This window comes from Hydra vulgaris, chromosome 07, assembly GCF_038396675.1.
Source record: "Hydra vulgaris chromosome 07, alternate assembly HydraT2T_AEP".
Taxonomy (NCBI): domain Eukaryota; kingdom Metazoa; phylum Cnidaria; class Hydrozoa; order Anthoathecata; family Hydridae; genus Hydra; species Hydra vulgaris.
In genome coordinates, this window is record NC_088926.1 from 14396084 (window position 1) to 14421902 (window position 25819).

At 28.4% G+C, this 25819-nt stretch overlaps 1 protein-coding gene across 1 annotated transcript in view; it reads left to right on the top strand.

Annotated features, from left to right (window-relative positions):
* LOC100204292 (inactive tyrosine-protein kinase transmembrane receptor ROR1) overlaps positions 1-24455 on the top strand; it is a 103356-nt gene extending 78901 nt beyond the window's left edge. The window contains exons 10-12 of the mRNA XM_065801143.1: positions 1915-1947; positions 7545-7717; positions 22864-24455. Coding sequence (XP_065657215.1) covers positions 1915-1947; positions 7545-7717; positions 22864-24210 — 1553 coding nt within the window. The 3' untranslated portion in view covers positions 24211-24455. The remainder of the gene's footprint in view (positions 1-1914; positions 1948-7544; positions 7718-22863) is intronic.
* Positions 24456-25819: the final 1364 nt, after the last annotated feature.

The following is a 25819-nucleotide window of genomic DNA, read 5'->3' on the forward strand; positions in this document are numbered from 1 at the left end:
TTAATAAATTATTTCTAAGGCTTTTGACTAAATGCACACTATCATAAAACAAATCTTTCTTCTTTCCATGATTCTGTGAGTGAATAATAAAAATTTTTGATTCAGACTTGAACATTAACTAATGACGAGAATGCATTAACATTAGAGGAATGATTGTCACTATACCACCCACAGTGAATCCAGTACCTATTAGATTCTTAAGGTTGCCAGCTATTTTTGGCAATAGCCAATTTCCAGAGAATATGACTTTTGGAATTGCTTGAACAATAGAAGGAATAGATTCTTTTAGTCCTATTATCATAAATGCGACAATTCCTTTGTACAAGTTACCTTCTTTGTCAGCACTGACATACTCTCCTCCTTGATTTGGTGCTGCTATTTGTAAATACATTTCATAATACAATCATAAGAAAATTTTCCTTTTTCACAAAGAAGTTTTAAAGCCTTTATAGAATAGATACCTCCTTGTTGAACTTTATTTAGTAAAGATATTGATGGTAAATAGAACCTTTTGAGTAGTAGTTTGTATGCCTGCAAAGATGATCATAAAAGTAATGCATATCAAGTCATCTCTGCTGAGTATGGTGGCCTGCCTTGTGGCTGATAAAGCTCTCTATGTTTAATTTCATCTAAAATAGTGTTATGATTTTTTAATTTGTAGTTTCTCATATAAGAAGGAAAATTTTCTAGCATACTAATTTTATTAAGTTTTGCATTATGTCCTTTAAGAAATCAACTTGGTAATGGAAGTGGTGTTCTTATGTATTGCAAACGTACATTTAGGTCTACATCAACTGTTATTGGTTCTAATATAGTTGGAAAATATGTCTGTTCATTAAATACTATACTTTAAAATACAACATTTTTTCAAATGTTTTAAATTGAAACCCTGGTGGTGCTACTGCTTTATTCAAATTATGTACATTTGTAATTGTATTATTTTTCTTAAATATTTTTAACTGATCTTTTTGGAATATTCTCAATTTAGGAGGACTTCGAGAAGTTTTTAAAACTGGTAAAGATGATTTTTTTTTACAAAAGTTCACTAGAATACTTAGAAGGAACAGGTTTTAAAAGCTAATTTGGGTGCATTTATCACCTCTAATTATTTATTTATCTTCAAGATTAAGTTCACATAAAACAGAATGTTTTGTTGGAGTCCAAACTGAACAATTAACAAATCGTATCCTAAGTTGATTTAAGTTTTGGTCTGTTGGAAAATGAAAAGATACAATTCGTTTGTATTTGTTGCCTAAGTATCCAGATATACAATTTGGTGCAGCACATTTGTTGACCATTTTTAATACGAATTCTTTAAAAGTTAGTAAATTCAGAAAGAAGAATATTTTTAAAAATAATATTATGGCGTATTTCGTGTCTAAAACTTTCAAAACCAGCCTCTTAATTTCCCTCTCAAAAATGTAAGATATACAGCCGTAAATATAGTAGGCCATGACCTGCTATATTTGAACATGGGTTTGACACTTTGAAAAAAAGATTTTATAAAACTTCAAAGCACAATAACTTTTGAACTGCTTTGATCAGCAGCCAAAAACTTTTTTTTTACTTCTAAAAAGATTTAAAGCTATCTCACAATTTTTATAAAAATGTAAAAACTAAATTATTTCAAGCTGCTGAATTTTCTCATTATTATAAAAAATGGTTCCTATACCTTTAAGAAAACATTTTTAAACAAATAAAAACAAAAGTTAACTTTTAAAAAATCATAAGAATAGCTAAAAAATAGAACTTTTTTTTAAATTTCCTTGGTCAACTTGGGGCAATGATAGAGTGAATGAAGCAATTGTGCAATCATTTTGAAAGTAACTTAATAAATTTTTGTTAAAAAGGTTTTTATAACTACAATTGTATAGATAATAACATTGTTTTGAACATGGTTTTTTGTTTTTCTAGTTCCAAATGACGATCTGAAGCATGTTAATATCAGTGAGTGATTTTCTATTATTTGTTTATATTCGTAATCTAATAAACTTATAATAACTTATATAAACCATTTAATCTAGTAACTAATAATCTAATAACTATTTTAATAATCTATAAACATTTTATAAATTTCAACCATTTTAATCATCTAATAAACTTAATGATCTTTAACCCGTTTCTAATAAACTTCATCTAATAAACTTAATGAAACTTCAACCCATAAAAATATTTAATAAACTTTAACTATTTAAATTATCTCATAATCTTCAACCATTTTAATCATCTAATAAACTTCAACCATTTTAATTAGGAGTGTTCTATTTTGCTTTCCTTCCAAGAAAGTGGAAAGTTTCAAATAGTTCATGTTTTCGTAATGAAAAATAAATTGTTTCATTAATATGATTTATTTGACATAAAAAAAATCAATTTAAATCAATTTCCAACTTTTAGATTGAATTCAAATAGATTGAATTCAATTTCTGGAAAAAGGAAATTATGTAAGTATAAATCTCTTTATTTAAGTTTTTACATGTTATTAAAAGTATAATATAACTATTTAGAAAATTCGACCTTATTTCCCTTCACTTTACAATCACTTATTTCCCTTCACTTTACAATCACTTATTTCCCTTCACTTTACAGCCACTTATTTCCCTTCACTTTACAATCACTCCCAATTGGAAAGTCATATAAAAAAATTGTTCATTTCTTATCTACTTTATCGATTTCTGACCACCTGGAGCTTATTACGTTTTGTCAAAAAAAAAAATGTTTTAAAATAAAATTTTGAAAGATATTATCTCTATTATAGATCTATTAAAGACAACTTTCTCACGGTGTTTTAAGAAGTTTTAGAGGGTTGGAATTTCAAGAAAGCTTTTTAAAGTTTATAATAACATTATATATAGACAGTCATATAACAACAACTAAGTAAATAAATCTCTTAAAACAGGTAAATAACAATGCGCAATAGAGCACACCTGAGTCGATTTTAATAAGTTTTACTTATAGCTTATGACTGTATTTTTTAAATAATAAGTGGAAGACACTTTTTTAATGTTAATTTAAATATATAAGTTACAACAACAGTTATTTAATTTTAAAATCTTACATTTTTGAACAATAACAACAACAAAATACTATAGTTTAATAGAATTATCTGCAATATATGTTACTAGTTATAAAATTTTTTAAATAGCATTTTAAGTATCGTAACTAAAATAAAGTCATATTACAACAAATAAGTTAAAAAATATCTTAAATAAGTTAAAAAGTAATTGAACTATTTACGCACTTATGACTTAACAATGTGCCAGGGGCAGGTACAGCATTTTTTTCATCTTTGAGATAGCTAACTTCCAGATATAGAGGAAAATCAAAATATTTATTTGTTTATACTTTTGTCAAATAAGAATACTTTGCAAAAAATTAGAATGATCGGAGCCTGGGAGTAAAATAAAACAATATTTTCACCCCCTGCCCAAAATGTGAGAGTAGCAAGTTGATAAAATATTTTTTGTACTATTCTCAACTAGATTTATCGGGTGGACACTGAAAAATCTGGTCTTTAAATTGAGATTTCTTTTAAATGCTTTTTATTGCTTTTATTTTTTTTAATTTAACAATACTTCCTTTTTTAATTGTATTGATAAACTTCTTTAATTGTATTGATATCTTGATATAATTGTATTGAAATCTTTAATTGTATTGATAAACTTTTTGTTTAGAAATCAATGATTTGCAAAATGTTTTGGAAACAAATTGAGGTGTGTAAAATAGTTGTGATTTTTTTTCAAAAATCCATCGACTTCATATCGCTTGTCAGCTAAAGGTATAAATGTCCCAAAATCTACAGTCATAGGTATTATAAATAAGTTCAAGACTAACCAAACCTTTGAAAGAAAACCTGGAAGTGGAAGAAAGAAAACTTTCCATAAATCCAAGAAGGTAAAGTCGGTTCTCAGTTCAATAGCAAGAAATCCGAGCCAGTCACAGCAAGATCTACTAAGAAAATTCAAAACTTTGAGTTCTTATATTAAAAAAAGTACTTCAAAATACTGGAATTGAAGCATTTCATAAAAAAAAAATATACATCTAAGAGAAGCTTAAATGGTGAAATTAAAGGAATTCGACGTGCAAAGAAGTTGGTCATAATAATGACAAATAAAAGTATTAGCATAATTGAAAACAATGAAATATATTGCAAGGCGGATTTTTAACAACTTCCTGGTAAACAATTTTACTATGAGGACAAAGATAAACCTGTCAATAATCAATTTAAATATATTTGATGAAGAAAATTTGCATCCAAGTTCCTTGTGCGGCAAGCAATTTTTAGCTGTGGTTTACAGTCGTCTTGTTTTGTCACTTAGAAGACCTTGACCTCTACATTACTGATCTCTACATTGAAGAATGCCTCCAAAAAAGATCTTTTTTGCCAGATCTTGCTGCTTCTCACTATTGTAAAAAAGTTCTACAATGGTGCAAAGATAATAATGGGAAAGTTGTTCCTAAAGATGCGAATCCTACAAATCGTCCTGAAGAGCGCAGGATTGGTGATTTTTGGGCAATAGTTAAAGAAGTTCTTCGTAAGACAGGTGAAGTAACAAAAAATAAAGAGGACTTCCAAAAAAAGTGGATTAATGCCATCAATAAGGTGAAAAAAGAAAAAATCTGCTAAATGATGAATCCACCTGCTAAAAAATTCGATCTCTTGCCAAGTAGCCCATCAAGCTCCTTAAAATTAATTGAAACCCTAATTGATGTTTTTTTAATTTAATAAAAAAAACATTTAATAAAAAAAATTGAAATAAAAAGCATTAATGGTTTTAGAAAAATCTCAATTTAAAGTTGACTGGATTTTTTCCATGTCCATCTGATATATTAATCAATAAATTTTTAATTTCATAGTATAATATTACAGCGTTCAAAAATTATGACCATCTCAAATTTGAATTCAACTTCCTCCCCCCCCCCCCTTCCCTCATCCTTCTTTTTACATTGAGGTTTTCTTTTTGGTTTGGCATTAAAATGAGAACTCTTTAAAATTAAATAAATAATTAAATTTTATTTAAGTATGCATTTTTTATTTAAGTGTACATTTTTTAAAGTTACAAAAATGTTATCAGGAAGAAATTACCAGACTTTGTCAATATCTTTTGTTACTAAAAGAATTTTGTTTCATTATCTTGAAACTGAATCTGGTGATTTTAAAGGAAAAGTGATAAAATAATTCCTATTTAGCAATTTGAGTCATCATTTAGTTGGCAAGACTAATATTACAGACATTCAAAACAAAATTATATTGAAAGCAGTTTATTTAGATCCACTTAATTTAAAATGGTCAAGTGCAGAAGAAATTAAAAGCACAGAAAAAGAGTGAGTCAGCATGTTAAAATATACTTGGCCTTCTTAAAACTTAAAGTACTTAGGGCAGCTTCCTTTCTATTAAAGTTTATTTCTTCTAGTGTAAAATTATCTTCTGCGTTTTTTAGTTACTTGAGAAACAAACGAGTCTAAAGTGCCAGCCAGCTTGTATGCGGTGGATTATTTTGTTTTGCTTTTTGCTAGATTAGGTCCAAAATCATTTTGTCAGGTACTTTGCAATAGACCTTCTATTGCAAAGTATTTTGCGATAGAAGGTCTATTGCATAGAATTTTGTCTAAAGTGCCAGCCAGCTTGTATGCGGTGGATTATTTTGTTTTGCTTTTTGCTAGATTAGGTCCAAAATCATTTTGTCAGGTACTTTGCAATAGACCTTCTATTGCAAAGTATTTTGCGATAGAAGGTCTATTGCATAGAATTTTGAACCTAATCTAGCAAAAAGCAAAACAAAATAATCCACCTCAGACAAGCTGGCTGGCACTTTAGACTCGTTTGTTTCTCAAGTAACTTCAAAAACGCAGAAGATAATTTTACACTAGAAGAAATAAACTTTAATAGAAAGGAAGCTGCCCTAAGTACTTTAAGTTTTAGTCAATTTTGGAAAAAAAAAATCACCAGCAGATTCTTCTGTTGCAGTAGAACCTGCTTTTAGTGAAGCAACTTTTTACTGTCAACACTAGTTCTTGCATACAATAAAATATATACTATACTTACTCGTGGTATTTTACTCTAGTAAGACTATACTTAGACAGTTGTAAAATAGAAAGGAATATGTTTGCCTACTTCTTCTACATAGGCTTCAGTTTTTTACTGGACATTTGTCCAAATTTTAGTAATCTGATACTAACACTTAATCTTACTAGTTAATTCTTCCTTACTTCTCTCAGGTTATTACGGCTCAAAGTGTTCCAACCAGTACACGAGCCCTGTTCGTGTACAAAATTATACAAAAATATATAGTCAACTATTTTCCCTTAAGTGTAGGGAAGAAGAATTTAATTAATATATAATCAACTCTTTTTCCCTTAAGTGTAGAGAAGTAGAATTTAATTAATATATAATCAACTATTTTTCCCTAAGTGTAGAGAATTTAATTAATAGTGAAATTATAATTTTCATGTAGAAACCTATAGAAAAGTGATTAATTTTTAAATACTTTCCATTTTCCCAAAAATGGAAATAGATTGAATTCAATCCATTCTCACTTTCTAGAAAGTTAGAAATTTTCCCTTCAAACAATAAAGCCTAATTAAAAGAAGATTTTCCATTATAAATACATTTAGTTTACAAACACTTTCCAAATTAGAGGAAACTTTTTTCTGAAACTGGTTAAAACTGGTTTTTCTGGTTAGAAAACGAAATCGAACACCCTTTTTAATCATCTACCATTTAAAACATCTAAGTTTACATCGAAGTTTACTTTGACCAATTTAATAATCTAATAAACTTCAACCATTTTAATCATCTAATAACCTTCAACCAACTTAAAAATCAAGTAAACTTTATCCATTTTAATAATCTAATAAACTTCAACCATTTTAAACACCTAATCATCTTCAACCAATTTGTGTAGTGTGTAGTTAAGTTTTACTTCGAAAATTTTTGTTGTACTTTTAGATTTTTCTAAATCTGAATTATGTCTTAAAAATTATGCTTCAGATATTTTATTATAATTTTAGTAACATGCATAAATATTTGTATGGCTGCCATTTTTTATTGTATATATTATGTCAATAAGAGGAAAACAAAATTTAATATTAAAAAAGCTTTTTAAAAACCATGTTTTATCCGTGGACTGAAGAGTAGTAACGAACTTTATTAGTTTGAATTTAAACTTTATTGGTTTAGAATTGTGAAGAATAAAAATTTTGTTACATTTTACAATAACCATCTAATTTATTTTTTTATAATATTTAGGTGGTTCTTGTAACAATAAATCATTTTTTATATAAAGAAAATTTAGTTTTAAATATAATATGGAATTATCAATTTTGTCCTGAAAAGTTAGAGCTCTGTGTCCTACATGGTAGAACACAGAGCTCTGTGTTCTACATGGTAAACTTGTTTTTTATCTTCTTAAAGTTGTTGAAAAACAAAAAGTTTTTACTTTTCAAATTCACTGGAAAATTAAAAAGCTTTTAAATTTTTAAAAAGTTTTTAAAAAGCTTTTTTAATTTTTTATTAGTTGCTTAATATTAAAATTATTTTTAAATAGATAATCTAGTTCATCCAAAAGTCATCAGCATATGGTATACCATTGTTCCCTGTTTAATTTTCTCGGTTTTCGTATCAGTGATTATAATTTCATTGGCATGGAGGCGACACAAAAAAAGTTATCAATCCCCTTCTAAAATGCAAACTCAGATTTTCCCAAGAGTCAATCCAAAGGTTAATTTTTAGTTGTTCAATTTTTTTGAGTTTTTATCAAGTATAATTTTTAAAGCAAAATGAGTATCTGAAATACTTGGAAAAGTAAATGCACTCTGAAATTGTTTCATAAATGTTACCTCAAAAACTCATGTAAATATCTTTACATCCTAAAAGGTAGAGGTTTTAAAAAATCCAATGCAATCTTTCATTTCAAATGTAGCAAACAACAGTTTAAATAAGTTCTTGTAAAACAAATTTATCTTAAACTCACTATTAAAATTCACTTCAATAATTCAATAGAAGAGTAAAATTATATTAAATATAATTTTTTTATTTTTATTTTTTAATCAATTTTTTCACTTCCAAAAAGAGAAATAATAAAGTAAGGAAATAATTAACAGATGTCTTGAAAGATTGCAAATTATATGAATCAGGAAAACAAGATAAAGGAAGAATTCCAAAGGTCTGGTGTTCGATGAAAAAAACTAGACAAATAAAATTTTTTGGAGCACTTGGAACAGTCACAGTAAAAGGATGAGACTTAATTGAATGACAAGTAACGCGAGAATGAATTTTAGTAGATGGTATAAGAGACAAACACTATCTCTTGTGGCATCTACTAAAATTATAATGAGCAGCGCCCATTATAGTATTTATAGAAAAGAGAAAGAGAAGCAACATTGCAATGATGTGACAATGGTTGACTGCAAGGTCCAACTATGTTTACAATTTGTTTTTGCACCTTGTTTAAAAAATAAAGAGTGTTATTCGAAGATCTGCTCCTGATATGGCAACAGAATTCCATTCCATGACGGATTTGAGATTTATAGAAATAGAGAATAGACTCCGAAGTATTAAAGTGGCAAGCACGATAAAAATATGCAATCTTTTTATTGTGCTTGCTATTCAGCAGATTCTATTTTTGCAATGGGTTAGATATATAATTTCCAAATAAGATCGGAAGTTGGAGTTAATCCTATAAGGTAAAGGGTAGATGACTCATAGAGTACATAACCTTTCTTAAATATAGGAAGATCTAGATTGTTGCAATAACCTAGTTAAAAAAAGTTAAGTTTTATATGAAAAAGAAAAAGATTACTCCATTCACCAGCCACCGAGAGCCCCATGCTGTAGCAGAAGTGAGATCCTTATTAGGCTCAAATGCCCTCTGCAAGCAATCAGAGAGTGTTGGCTTCTTATCAAGACTAGAAGTATCATCAGCGAATAATGCCACCTTAGATGTGAGAATTTCTGGAAGATTGTTAATGTAAATTAAAAAAAGTATAGGGCCAAGGAAAGAACCTTGGAGAACCCCTGCAGTTACAGGATATATCAAGAGAGTGCTGTCCATCGAGGAAAACGTTAATACTACAATCAGTAAGATTGTAGTATTAACGTAGGGTTGATAGCCAGAGCAAGAAAAAAAATTGTAATAGTTTATAAATTATAATTTTATACTCACATTTACTATTTATTAAATACTGGCATATATTTATATATTTTTAAACTCTAATTTACTCTAATTTAATCAACCACTATTAAGTTATGAGCTACTTTAAAATAGAGGATATGATTAAAAAGCTGGGAAACTTCAACTGAAGACTTAAAAAGTTATAGATTGTATAAAAAAAGAAAACATGAAGATGGATAAAAGTTATAAGGTTTTTTTGATGCGCAAGGAAGAAGGCTGGATTAGTAAAAGTTTTTATAGCATTTAGGAACAAATACAGTAAAAGGATGCAAACTGTTGAATAAAAAGCCATGCAAAAATGAGTTTTGGTTTATTGTAATAGAGAATATAGCTCGTTTAAGCATTGACCATGATAGTATTTGTAGAAAAAGTAAAAAAATGCAAACGTACAACAATGGGAGAGTGGCTCAAGCTTGGCAGATAAAGCAGGTCTAATTACATTTGCAATGTGCTTTTAGACTTTGTCTGAAAGTAAGAGGGGTTGTCAATATAGGAATGCCAACAATATTGCAATGTTTTTTGCAGTAAATAAATGAGTTTTGTTGTCTAACAAAAATTGTGGATTTTAGGCTCAGGCTTAAAATCCACAAGCCACTGCAAGCCTTAGGCTGTTGCAGAAGGAAGATCAGATTAAAAATCGGCTGCTTGTTCTAAGCAATCTAAAAGTGAAGACTTTTTGTCAAGACAAGAATATAAAGTTGTCAGCAAATAGAATTTTCATGAAGATTGTTATTATAGATAAGAAACAATACAGGATCATTCCATATAAAATCACCTAATGGTCCCCAGTGTACCACCTCAAGTTCGCTTCAAATTTCGATCACCCACAGTATTTATGAAAAAAATACAAACCTCAAAATTTCAGCTTGATTGACCAAACTGTTCAAAAGTTATGATTGATTTAATAATGACCAAAATCTAAAAATTTAAGTAACTGGAGCTTACAGTAGATTTTTTTGATTTTTGACAGAGCATAACTTTGTAAATAAAAAAAGGGATCACCTGAAATTTTGTATGTTGATAGTTTTTAACCCAAATAATCTAATTTTGTTGGTGTTTTTAATTGGCTTTGAGGAATTGATAAGTTATTGTATCCAAAAGTTGCTATAAAATGCCATAAAAAATTTTTTGGAAACTTTTATGTGATGCAGTTCACCTAAAAAAATACCTAAAGACAGGCAGTACCAATTTTCTTCTTCTTTTGTGTATTTTGAGCAACCACTTGTGGGAAAAATTAAAATGTGTTAAAAGTTAGTTTAACACTTGCAGCAGCCTATTAAAGTTCCACTTTTTTTGAAAAATATAATAAATTGCATAAACTTTGCAGGGATAGAAAATATAGTAAACAGTTGAAATAAATTATGAAATTTTTTACTGGCGAGGTTCTATATATAGACAATTACCGAAAAAATTTAAAAGACTTCCACTCTATCTTATGACATAATTTTAGCATTTTAAGTGCAATGCTTTTTTAGTTTATTAGAGTACCTAATAGCGCAAGTTATACTATATTTCTAAAAAATAAAAATGCTGAAAGTTGAAGTGTATATACAGATAAAACACAAGTACACTTATTTCTTTATCCCTTATTTACATCATTAGTCCATTTAAAAATTAATTTGTTTCTATGCATGAATTTTACATTAACATTTTGGTTTTCATTATAAATCTCAAGCACAAGCCCTAAGTACTATTCATCGTTGTAAAAGCATGCAATGTATTTACCAGGTTGAAAGTTTGAAGGATCTTTTTTTACCATGTTAAAATTATTCAGCAAATTCATTATCGCTATAGACTCTCCGTAAAAATAATTTCTCTCCAGGTGGAGAAAACTGTAATAGCTTGTGATACAAAACTGCTTCTTGTGCCTGGGAGTGTGTTCATCTCTTCATATCATTTCTTTAGGTTAAAATAAGTTTCATGATTATTGATATCATCACTTGAAATGTAAAATAATTTAACACTTGAAATGTAAAATAATGGTTTGCATTTGCTGCTCGTAGACTCGCTTTTGCTGCTTCTCTTTTTTTAGTGCCTCATATTCCATCATATTTTGCCATGGGATGTAGCAAAGAAGTGATGCTCAGCATTTATATTGTGAACTTCAAGTTGGTATATTAAGTTTAATAGACATTTGTAATTTTTGTGACAGCACCATCACTAAAGTATTTTACTTTATTGGATTGTAGGTAGTTTGATTTTGATCATAGGTAGTAACTTTGTGAGAAAATAATGAGCTGTTGTTTAGTCATGGCAAATATGGTCATATATTGTACAATAGCATTAACATTTTTGAGTGGATATATTTCCAATAAAAATAAACTCTTATTAAGAACTATCTTATCAAGGTCTGAACTACTAAAATCTTCTTCATCTTGACTAAATTCTGTAATTTTTTTGAATTCATTTATACTGTTAGTACAAACCTTTTGACCAGATTTGATCTCAAGTTGATTTACTATTGCTATGTTGACTTTACACAATCCCTTGATAATTTTTTCTTGTGGACTTTAAATAGATCACAACAGTATTTTTGAAGTGCTTCATAACTAGAAATATAGGCTTTTTCATGGTGAAAACATGGTGAAATCTCCTCATTTGGTTTAAAAGTTTACCCTATCCTTTGAATTAAAACTTCAATATCAGTATCTTTTAGTCTTATTATTTCTACCATTCTACATTATGATATTTTATCACAATCTTTATTTAAAACTCTTCCCACACAACATTTTACTCTGACATTTTTTACCAATTTAAAATATTAAAATCAAGGGTTAAACATGTAACATAATCTAACAAAAAAAACTTTTATATTTTTCCAGTAATAAAATTAGTAAAAATGAAATCTCAAGTACAAATGTGTTTAAAACTGTTTAAAATGAAACTAATAAACTATTTCTATATATAACTAATAAACTATTTCTACATATAAATAATTCTATATGCAACCCTCGGAATTAGGGTCGGCATTCGGCAATGCCAACCTGAAAGTATTTGAGGTCGGCAAAAAATTGCCGACCTCATTTCTTTGTTTTATGGTTAGACTATTGTATCAAATAATTTTTGCCAACCTAATGCCGACCTCAAAAAGATTAAGGTCGGCAAATTATTGCCAACCTCTTTTTTCCTAATTCTGAGGGTTGTATATATAACTATTTCTGCATACACAAAACATTTTAGTTTTTGATTCTTGCAACATTAAAAACTAAAATAATAAAATCCTGGTAATACCGCAGAGATTTAAATTTTACTACAAACTCTTAAAGCAATTATTTTAAACTCAAATTATAACCATGTGTAAATTATATCATTACTAGTAGTAAGCAACCCGTAATACAAGTTATTAGTAATTAAATCAATTATAACAATAAAAACACATTAATAGCTTAATATATCATCTAAAAAATTAAATACAAATTTATCTATAAATAACATTTTAAGTTTGACTCTCTATTAGCAATGTCATTACTTATAGTTAATGACATAAAAACTGCATTAACATCAGTTAAGTTCTTTTTAAAATCTGTCACAACACAGCAGGTACCGGTAAAGAAAAGTCAAGTAATGCCTGCAAATACCTAAAAAAAGAAATTTTAAAAAATTACAATTTTTAATTACAATAGTATTATTTGCATTTTATTGTTAGTAGAATTAGGATAATAATAATACAGAAAATAACTATAACAGCCTAGTTCTATCAACACAAAGCACAGTAACAATAGTGCTTTTAATTATACTTATTAATTTGAACAATTATATCATAAAAAAGCAAGCAACTTGTAAGATATTTCTTATAAATGATCTTTTTTAATTGTGGTATTATTTCTTATAAATAATCTTTTTTAATTGTGGTAAATATGTAAGAGCTCAGTAATTGTATTAGCTCATAATTTTTATTAAGTCTCCCTCTCATCTTAGAGAGAGATGACTTAATAAAAATACCTAATCAATAAAAGTACCTCTCATCTAAGAGAGAGATAGGCAGAGAAAGAAAGTGTTTTCAAAGCAGAATGTTAAAAAAAATAAAAAAACACGCAATAGATAATAGTAACTGGTTTTATTATGTTACCAATAAACAAAATTATTTTTACCATAATTAAAAGATAAATTCCCAGCATTTCTTAATTAAGTTCCAGCTTCTCTCTAAAAGTTGACTAATGATTAATTGAGTAAACTTAACATCATATTAAATTTACAAAATTAAAGCCATGTTTCGATAGTTAGCAAACTAATCAAGTGATGACAAAGGCAACTAAAACAAAAAAAAAGCATTATTATGTCGGAAATTATAAAAAAATTTAAAATCATTTATGTTATTAATTGTTTGTTTATAAATTGTTGTTATAAACAGTTAATCTATTTATTATAAATATATATATATATATACTATAAATCACTCAATATATTACTATAAATATATAAATAGTATTACTATAAATAGAAAAATTCATGCTTTGCTTTGTTCTCAAGTGTCTAAAGTAAAATCAAATTAACAGACATTAACACTGCTTGACACTGAATTCTTGCAAGTAAGTTATCTACTCACTGAGCAGCATTTCTTACATTCAACGATTAATTTTATCCTACCTAGATTTATCTCTTTCATTTGACAACAACTATTTTTAAGTCGCCTATAACCATTTACACCAATAACTTTGAGCCTAATTTTTTTTTCATTTTCAATTTCATTTTCACTATTTCAATTTCAATTATCCATTTCAATTTCACTATTATCATTAAACATATTACCAATAATATTACTATTGTCACAACTGAATAATAAATAAGCATAAAAAAATTATAAATTTTTGTGATCTTTTCTAATCAAAGACTATTTCAACTTAAAATTTATTGTAAAACTGAGATACACGATTTCTAACCAATGTTGCATGTTCAGGATTGCACACCAAATATGCCATCTCTTGGGGGAAAAAAAGTGAATAAACCATAGGATCTAAGTTAGCTGACATTCTCAATAAAACTTCTAAATGACCTTTTGGGTAAATAACTTCCCTGGAAGCAGGTGCAGCACCATCTCCAATAAATACAACAGCAACTTCACTAACTATAGTTTGCAAATGAAACATTAAATTATGTTAGCAAAGTTGATTGGGATGTTATTGCTTTCTAAAATTCACTGCTGCAAGTGGATCAGAGATATACATTTGATAATGTTGGGGAATATCTTGATCTGGCTTAAGATTACCTACACAATGAAAAACTTGGCCACATATTTTAAAACATGGTGGCCTATGATTCATAGGTTAAACCACATTATCAGTAAATAAAGCTAAATTAAAAACAGGCATATTAAGTTCTAATATATTTAAAAAAATTGATATTTGAATTAAGATATAACTTCCTGTAAATCTTGCAGAAACAGTAAAAATGGAAGCAAAACTACCTTTCTAGTATGGCAACATAAAAAATGTGTTTTAACAAGAAATTTTTTAGCACAGCAATGCTGACAGATCTGGCTCATTTCTCCTAAATAATTATAATCTAGAATAGTATCACTTCTTCCTAGATAATATATTCTGATTGTCTAGCAGCATTTTGTACATTTTGAGAATGATTAATCTCGTCTAGGCTATCTCTTTCATTTATGTGATAATTACTTTCAACTAGTCTAACCATGATTCTAATTTAAGTATAAATTAATTTCTTCTTACCAAGCAGCATTTATTATATTTTGATGACAATTAATTTCAGCTTGTTTAGTTCTATTTCACTAAATTATCAATTATTTTTAAGTTGATATTATTTCTTCTAATCACTTATTTAAGCCTAATATTGATCATCCAAAAAAAGAGAGAAAAGAAATTAAATAAAAATATCAAAATATTAATGGTCTAAAGTGGTAAACATAACTACAAAGTGGTAAACATATCAAAAAAAGATAAATAATAATGTTCAAGTAAAAATCAACAAAAACTTGCAATCCTAATAACAAAGATATGGTAATAAAAACAAAAACACAATGTTGAATGTATAAAACAATTTTATTTAACTATTTAAAAGAAAAAAAAAATCAAAATGCCTTATGTTAAGCAATGTATCAAATGCAATTACTTTAGAATATATATGATATATAAACCTCTACAATTTAACTCATTAGCTTAACCACTGGTTTACCATTGAGGTCAAAAATTAATAAACAAAAATTAAAATAATTTACAATTTTCATTCAAAATAACAATTTTTAAAATAAAAAAAATATAACAATTTAATTTAGGATTTATTAATATCCATATTTTTTTGGCAACGTCAGTTTGTATATTTTTATCTAAAGTAATAAAAAAGATGAAACCATTTAAAAACAAATTTAAAAATCTAAATATATATTCAGATACCTTAAAAAGAAGCATAACACAACATTCTTTTGACAACTTAATTTTTTTCTTTCTAATGCTTTTTTTTATTTTCTAATTTACTATTTTCTATACCTAATTTTTTTTATCTAAAAGAAAATATACATATAGATACAGAGAAATATAAAATATACTGAAATATACGCAAATTTATGTAAAAACACTTACATATACACAAATAACAGTCTTATTTTATTTAAAGAAAGGAAACAGGGTAAAAAAATTAAAAAAATACAAACAACCATCAACAAACAAACATTTAAAAATGAAAGTGAAATGACACTTAAATTAGAGTATTAATATTTAGATAATTATATTATCTGCATAAAATTAAACAAATACATATTATAAAATCATATCAAACAAATTAAGTTAAGACACTGATAATGTTATTTTAGGGAAAACTGATTATATTTATTCAGAGAAAAATTAAAAATATACACCTAAGTCATAGGGCTACAATCATGTCGTAAGATAGAGTATAGATCTTTTAAATTTTTTTTGTGATTGTCTATATATTGAACCTTACCAGTAAAAAGTTTCATAATTTTTTTAAAAAAGTGATATTTTAATAGGGTGCTTCAAATGCTAAGATAACTTTTAATATATAATTTTAATTTTTTCCACAATTGGTTACTCTAAGTACACAAAAGTAATAACAAATTTGCACAGCTTGTCTTTTGGTGTTGATCTGCAGCACATTAAAGTTTCCAAATTTTTTTCTAATATTGCGTTATTTAGCAACTTTGAGGTACAAGAACTCAAAAATTGTTGAAAATCAGTCAAAAACACCTTCAAAAAAAGGTTATTTGGATAAAAAACTATTACCGTTAAAAATTTCGGGTGATCATCTATTTTATTTGAAAAGTTGTGATCTTTTAAAAATGAAAAAAATCTACTGTAAGCTCCATATACTCAAATTTTAACAATTTTGCTCATTATTCAATTATAACTTTTGAATAGTTTGGTCAATCAAGCTGAAATTTTTAGGATTGTGTTTTTTTTATAAAAACTGTGGGTGGTCAAAATTTAAAGCAAATTTGAGGTGGTACCTTGGGGCACTTTTGAAAAACTAGGTGATTTCATATAAAATAACCCTTCAGGAACAAGTTACTTGTAATGAAGAAGAGTGTAGGCAAGAATAACTTTGTTACTTCAGTTAAAAAGAAATGATTTAATTATCTCAAAAACTTTATAAAAAGAAACTAATAACAGAGTGAAGTATAATTTTAGGATAGTTAGAGAAGTCAAAGTGTTTTTTAGAGTTTTTAAAAATTGGAACAACTTATTTAGCACCTTTCAGAGAGATTGTGGAGAACATTTTTTGAAGATTATGATGTAAGTCTGAAGCACAAACTGTAGAAGTGTTTAATTGAGAATTAACTTTAGCATTTGAAGCCAAAGTGAGATGTTTAACAATGGTTTAATCTGTTTAACATGTACAACAGGAAGTATATGGCTATTAGATTCAAGGGTCAAGCTAGTCGAAAAGTTCTTTCCAAATAACTCTGCCCTATTCTAGGGACTTCTCCCTAGAATAGGGCAGAGTAAAAGGTCAGACCCATGAATTAGAGATTAAATCTTAGATTTTACTTAATGACACTGATGAAGCCTTTCCAAAAGTCTCTAGAACCTAACATAATAAGATACAAGATTTAGAATAAAGATAAGATTCAAGATTTAGTAAACTGAGAATAACAGAGCTTAATATCAGAGAGGATCTTTTTACATTAGTTTTTTGCAATAATAAAAGAACATTTGTTCTTAAGAGAGATATTCTTGTAAAAAAGATGAAAATGATAACAGTTTAATAAAATAACTGCTTAAGATAGTGAAAAATGTGGAGTAAAATGATGCTCGACTTAACGTTGAAGAGAAGGAATAAAAGCTTCCAAACTTTTATTCCAGAAAAAAAAAAAGCCTACAAGATTCGCATTTATGCATACATGATATAGATGTAAACATATACGTTTGCTATTTATTTAGATGCTGGTTTACAATATCTTTACATATTTATATAAATTTAGTATTTTAAAAGTGTAGTATTTGCCAAAATAGATGATCATGTATTCATTTTGCAATATGCTGAAAAAGCATTGTTAGATAAATCTAAAACAAAAAAGGCAATTAGATATGATAAAAGAAGTAAAGATATTACATATAAACACTACAAATCAATTTATCTGTTGCTGTTCTCTCTTCTCAATTCTCAATTATCTTGATACTGTTACTTCAATTGTTACCACTGTTTTTATAATACAAATAAACAAATAAAAACCTTTGTTATTAAATCAATAATGTTTTAAAATAATTATAGTTTGTTCAAATATAAAAAACCATAAACTTTTAAAAGTATAAACTTTTTTTAAAACAATTTTAACAATTAAGTTTCCTTCAATGTTATTATTATCTAAATAACAATACTGAAGTAAATAATTTAGTCAAAAACAAAATTGACTATACAAAATAAGAAAACTTAAATTGTTAAAAAATGGAATGCAACTTATACTTCATACATATCATCAAATGATGATGTTCATAAATGAACATCATCATTACAGTCTTTTCTGTTTAAAATTTACCAACAATGCAAAAAAAATTTCTGGCCAGACAGTCATTATTTTTTAGTTGATTAAGACTAATTGTTTTATAAAAATAGAAAAGAGTGTTTGTAAATCCGCAAAAAATGATAAGGGTCACAAATAGGGCAAAGGGTAAAATTAAGGAGGCCTAAATTCATTTAAGCATTTGATGCCCATTACAAAAAAAAAAAATTAAGTTTCAAATAATTCAAACAAAGTTTAAAACAACAAAAATTAAAAAATATTTACAATATTAATGTACAATAGGTACACGGTAAGAAAAAAGGTAGAAATTTCTACCCTAGGGTAGGATATGTGATATACCCTTATTAAGGTATAATTTTCTACCTTCTGAAGTAGAAAATAATATTAAAAATAATCATTTGTCTAACAATTTTTTACCTTGAAGATATTATTTTCTACCTTAGAAAGTAGAAAATTATACCTTAATAGAAGTATATCACATATCCTACTCTAAGGTAGATTTTTAACCTTTTTTTTAGAGTGTAATCCAGCAAAAGTTGAATAATTTTTTATCCTGCTTCCGAACAAGTTAAGGCTAAATTAAACTAAAATTTGATGCTAAATTAAACTCTTCTTTCATTAAAAGTAAGTATAAAGATGTTCTCAATGTTGAGTAAACTGTTCTACATGTTTAAATATCTATTCCATGCAGTTTTGAAGTCTCCACACTGTTTAGCAAACTATCTTGGGTAGATAGAAAAGAGTTTTTTAATACACCATAACAACTCATTTTTCTCAATTTAGACCTATAGTTCAGTACACGAAAGACTTCAGAATAGAAAAAGATTCTTGTTTCAAAGTCAAACTCTAACAACTGAGTACAAGTTAACATTTGCTAAATTAAAAAAATGTCCACCTATATACCCAAGAAGTTCTTCATCTATAATATAGAGAAATTTTGCCAAATAAGGGCAGGTCAATCAGGGTTGCTGTCGCAAGTGACCCTGGATATTTTTCCAAATATTTCAAAAACTAATTGGTCAATTTTCATAAAAACTATTTTATATGGTTGTTTATCATTATAGTTATTTAAAAAACAACTTTGGAAAGCTTCAGACCATTTGAGTATAACATGCCACCATTTCTAAAGAAGGCTGGAGCCTTCTTTAGAAATGGTGGCATGGTATGACAATTTGCCCCACTGTCGGAGCAAGTTGTCATGATAAGAGGGGTAAGTTGTCATATTTATATTTTATCACAAGTGTAGGTCTAAAAGGTAAAAAAAATATTTTCAAAAAGAAAACAAGTATTATATTATTCATTTATAATTTATTAAAAATAAATATATATTTTATACACTAAAACACTTTAAATATGACCATTAAAAATCATCATCAGAGTCACAATTATGTCAAATGTAGCTAAACCCTCCTGTTTTACATTCTTCATGTGCCCAGCTTGAGTGCTCACAAAATTTGATCCATTTCTCAGCATCTCTGCTATTAGCTCAAGTATCCATGCAAATGATACAGTAGTTTTTATTGTCTGATGATAGTAAGTTTTGTGTATGTTTTTTGTTGCTTTGCCTTTTCCCGTTTCCTAAGCAGAACTTTAGCATTTTTTTGGCTGTGATGATCTCACATTTCACAGAATTTTTTAAAGGGGAATCAGTCAATATAGACGAAGTTCTCTTCTTGCGTGTGTTTTTTGAAGGCTTTTTTTCTAGTGCCTTAGGTAATGGCCTTACTTTATCTGGAGTTGCAAGCACAGAACATTCAGAAATTGATTTTACTTGAGATGTTGAAGGCTCCTGTGATGAAAAAGTCAAACTCGAAGCAAAAGTGAATTGTTCTGGTGACACTGCAACCTTTGAAGCTTAAGGCATTGTTAGTTAAGAATTAGTTTTGACTGGCATAGGTATTTCTGTTACTGAACTTGGAGCTAAGTCCAAATCTGTAAATATTTGAAGGTTAAATGGGTGGATGCCACATGAAGAAAAGTCGCTCAGTATGTTATTTGGTGTCATGCTCAATGTAAAGGCAACCTTCATTATTTCTGGTATATTATAAATTTTCATACCTTTTCCAGGGTTACTGACCATCCAGCTGTTGATGGCTGTATTTACAGCCTTTTTAAAAGGACCATAGACAGTTCTATCTAGTGGCTGCAACTTGTAGGTGCAACGGGGTGGAAAACTGAACATGATAATTTCATTTGCTGTTGCATAGTCTAGTGCATTCAATGATAAGTGCGGAAAGTGATTGTCAACCAGCAAAACCGGATGCTCCTTTGAAAGCCGTGCATTCTTTGCAAAATGAGTAAGAAATTTACAAAATGTGTTTTCCTTTATCCAACCAGATGGATTCGCGTCCCTGTTACTGTCAGGTGGTGCAGAAGTTAAAAAATGGTCCCTAAAATTGACTCTCGGGAATACGAAAAAAGTTGGAATACTGTTACCAATAGCAGAGGCAGCACATGCCAAGGTAACTAAAGTACCTCTTTCTGCTGAGGTTATTGCCCTAACTAATATGCTAATTGATATACTAGTTTCCTAATATCTTTTGGTGTAAGGCCAAAGTATATATCTTAAGCTCTTTGCAAGTAGCTACAGAGTTTAAGATGAAGCTCCTGTGTCAACACTTGTCTGAAATAATATAAAATATATACCAGTATAAACTTATAATAAATATTATATTCCTATTAAACATATTAACAATCTGCAAACCTGGTTGTACGTAGCCATTGTGAAATGAAGGTATTGTCGATTTTTCTTCAAGATCTTCTGTAGAGGCTTTTAACAATTAGCATTGTAGGCTTCTATAATTGATGTTAAAATCTAGAGACACCTGGGCTATGCTTTTGCCATTTAACTTTACAGCTTTTACTCCTTCAAGGGTTGTGTATTTAGCAGTGGTACCTCTACTGGTTTTCCTTTGATAATTGCGAGCCATGATATAAAATCTGATATAGCAAAAAAAAATATTAGGCCATTTTTTGTTAGTAAATTGATTAAGTCAAGTCCAAGTAAGTACAACTTTTTAACTGTCTTTAACTTTCATTTATTAACGTTTACTTAGGCTTATTAATCTTAAACGTCATGCCTAATTCATTTTAGTGACGTTTTTTACTCATAAAAAGTGTTGTATGTATTGTTAACATTCATTTAAGAGTTTCACAACTATATGAGAGTATGGAGGTAATTTTTTTTATGACAACTGGCCCCACCATATTATATAAATGGTGTCTTTCAACACCATTTATATAATACAAAAAAGTCGCAGGATCAATCCAGCTATAACATTCCAAAATAGCGACTATGACAACTAACCCTTATGACTTTTAACCCCGCTCTCCCCTAATTAGTAAAAAATATCATGTAGTTGCTGAAAGTTTAAATTTAAAAGTTATTTTAGTGGTAATTCAATTGATTCTTGTAAAACATGTTTAATGCTTTAATACCTAGTGTTTAATTTATATCATGCCGGCTAATCTTACCAACTGTAGTATCCTGTTTAAAATGCTATGTTATTAAGTCTTCCACTGAAAACGATTATGCCTAATTAAGTTTTAGACATTTAATTGGTTCGTATAACTTTTTGGCTTTTCTATGTTACTAGCTGGAGTTACCCGGCGTTGCCCGGGCCAATATTTAAACTTGCTTACCTGATATCTGTACACAAAAATGGGCCCAAAAAATGGTCCCCACTGACCCCGGGGGTCGGGGTACGGGGTCAAAACCCAGCTAAGAACCTTCTCCCCCTCGAGGACTACCCCCATGCCAAATTTCATCGAGATCGGTGGATTTCTATAGAGAACAAACAAACAAACACACACACAAACACACATTGCCCTTTATATATATTAAGATTAAGATAAGATACGAAGATAAGATAGCTGGAGTTACCCGGCGTTGCCCGGGCCAATATTTAAACTGGCTTACCTGATATCTGTACACAAAGATGGACCCAAAAATGGGCCCAAAAAATGGTCCCCCTGACCCCGGGGGTCGGGGTACGGGGTCAAAACCCAGCTAAGAACCTTCTCCCCCTCGAGGACTACCCCCATGCCAAATTTCATCGAGATCGGTCCGGCGGTTCGGATTTCTATAGAGAACAAACAAACAAACACACACACATTGCCCTTTATATATATTAAGATTAAGATAAGATAAGTCAAAATAAGAAAACGAACATAATACATTACTTTAATTCTCAAAATAATATCTACAAAGTAAATTTTTTTTAACATTAAAGTAAATAATAAAAAGTATCAACTGTCTATTGAAATTGTCAAATGTGGTTTTTTAATTTTTAAATTTTCCTTGAAATCATGTCTGCTATGAAAAATAGGCAGAGTAATTCACCTGAAAATTTTAGAAAAAAATACATATCGATTTAGTTTAAAAAAAATTATCTTATGGATTCTCTTTAAATCCTGTCGTTTTTTATGCGTATCTACGTTAAGTTTCCCAATTTTGTTCTATGATTAAGTCATATCAGTAATTAGTTTCCGGATTTTTTTTGTTTATATATCATGATATTTTTGTTTATATAATTTGTTTATTTTTGTTTATATATTTGTTTATATATAATAATAATTTTATTTATATATAATGATAATTTTGTTTATAAATAATGATAATTTTGTTTGTATAATTTGATATAAATCATTAGTTAGGCGATAATAATGTAGAATAAAATAAAGAAGCTCTTTCAGAATGAACATTTGATATTATGATAAGTTTTATTTAAACCAAATAATATTTAATTTTTTTAGATACTTGAAATTGACCGCGCAGATCTGTGTGATTTTCGGCTTCTGGGAGATGGTAGTTTGGGCTGTGTTTATTCTGCTGATTATACAGGAAACAAAGACGGTAAAACGTTTACCGAATGTGTTGCAGTTAAGTCTATTATTAATAAAGCTTTGCCAAAACAAATTGAAGACTTCGTTCGCGAAGCTGAAACACGAGCAAACTTTAAACACGAAAATGTAGTTGCTTTAGTTGGTGTTATTAGCAAAGAAGAACCGCTTTCACTCATTTATGAATATACCGAATTTGGCGATTTGCATGAGTATTTGCTTCGCCATTCACCTAATTTTAGTGACGCACATGCCAACGATAATTGCGATCCTTTGGAGTTCAGTGATCTGTTGGCTATTAGCACCCAGGTTGCAAATGGTATGGCGTATCTAAGTTCACATGCATTTGTTCATAAAGATTTAGCTGCTCGAAATTGTTTAGTTGCAGAAAATGGTTTGATTAAAATTTCTGATTTTAGTGGTCTTTCAGATATGTATGCAAGTGACTATCTCCGCAGTACCGAACATTCTCCTTTACCAATAAGGTGGATGAGCCCCGAGAGCTTATGTCAGTTAGTATCTTCAAGCAACACAGTAAGTTTCTCAAGTGCTAGTGATATTTGGTCGTATGGCGTGTTGTTATGGGAAATATTTTCTTACGGATCAAGGCCTTACTACGGCTTAAGTAACGCTCAATGTATGCAGTTAATAATGGATTATAAACTACTATCTTGTCCGACAGGTTGTTCCGCCGCCATTTACAATATTATGATAGAATGTTGGTCAAAAGATGCTTCTGTACGATGTGGATTTATAGAAATATGTAATAAACTTAAATGTTATGGCGATATTATATCTCATAACAAAAGTTCTAGACAGTCAAGTAACAGTCTTCAATCAAACAACTCAGTACAGAGATCAGCTAATTCTTTACAATCTCATCGGTCGGATTTTTCTATCAACAAGATGCACAAAACCAGTAATGGGGTTAGTTATGCCTATCAACAACTAGAACGCCCCATGATGAACGGTTATTTTCATGAAAAACGCTCCTCAATCAGAGGCAGTCCATCTCAACAAGTTGGAATTGTGGAGATGGATTTTGAATTCCTGCCCTTATCGTCTCTTCCACATAATCGGCAACCACCACCTAGCTTTGTATCAAGTTATTATCCACCTTCAATGAACTGTCCACCAGCATCTGCTGTTTTAAGTCAGCCATCTAATTCCAGTCATTGTTCTAGTAGTTGTAACCGTTCAGGTTGTAGCTATAAATCTCCATCAAGTAGCTGTGTTGATAACTCACATATATACCTGTGATATTAGTTTATAAACAACCTCTCAGTCGGCAAAAGTGCTAGTGATATTTGGTATAAAATACGTATGAGTTCTAATAGCCTGAATTGTATAAATTCTGATAAATTAATTCAAATAGCCTATCTGGTAAGTTGGACTAATTCATATAGTTAATTCAATTGTAGTTTGAAATGAAAAACTTTGAAACATCTTGCTTTACATGTATATAAATTTAATCTATAACATTTTTGTACAGAATTTTTAGTAAATTTAAGCATTTTTTGTTTTGTTTTTAACTGCTCTCTTATAAAAAATTAAAACAGAATAGACATTAAAACGATAAAAATATCTATTAATAAATAGTAATTCGTAAATTTTTTTCTGAGTCTTTTGCTGCCTAAAAATACCACATGAGTATCCTGTTAAAATGATTTTAATGTTTTTTTTATACGTAACATTTGCAAAAAAAATTTTGAAAACTAACTGCGTTTAATCTGGGTTATACAATGTATATTAGTCTTTAAAATACTAAAGAACCAAAAGACGGTAACTCTTGTCTTGAACTATCGTTCTAACTTACAAACTTACAAAATTTTTTTGAATTACTGTAGTTTGACTTTTCTTGGTATTTAAAAGTTTTTTTAATATTGATACTATTATTTTACAAATAACAAAATTAGCGTTATCTATCAGTAACAATTTAACAATAATAGTTAAAATATTATTTTTATAATAAACTCAAATAAAAATAAATATTTTAATATTATTATTATAATAACTTAAAGAATTCAGTGATGATTTTCATAGCGTCACTGAGGTTTTTTATTATAATAATAATTATTATAACATAGTTATTTCAATTATAATATAGATTACTATTATTGAAGTCAAAAGTAAAAGTTTTGCGTACTTTCGTTTGATGTAAATCTAAAATTGTTTTATACAATCCTTTACTTAGAAGCCATTCAATGTATAGTGTTGAAATTTGGGCAAGCAGTAAAACAGAAAAAATATAATGCAACTAAAATGTTTACAAAAGAAAGCTCTACGGATATTTGGTTTAACAATGTTCACACTTAACCTATCCTAAAAAATAGAATCTTTTATCGTTAGATCATGAATATCAAATGGGTGTTACAATCCAAGCATGGAAGATATGTGTTAATAGTTTTAGTTCGGTTAACATAAATAAATCTTTGTGAGTTAAAAGAATAGCTCTTCCAAACTTTGAAAATTGCGTCTCTGATAATGATAATAATAAATGATAAAATAAACCCGAGGGAAGCATACGTTTTTTTACAACATAACTCTTTTTTCTGTACAAAAACAAAATTAAATTTAAAAAATATGACAAGAGTATCAAAAAAAACAGATTTTTTAATTCTTTTACAATCTTTTGTAAAGTTTGTAAGTTTTTCTGAAAAATGTTAAAATAAAGCTATATTTTAACATTTTTCATATTTAATCATTTTTCAAGCTATGGCACCCAGCTAAATATATGTTTTTCATTCTAGAATGTTATTTATTCGTTAAAATTTTTCACGATAATGATATATCTCTAGAAAAAAAATATATCTCTAGAAACAAAAAAATGCAGTTTTGACTTTTTTCTTCTAAATTCTTTTATTATATT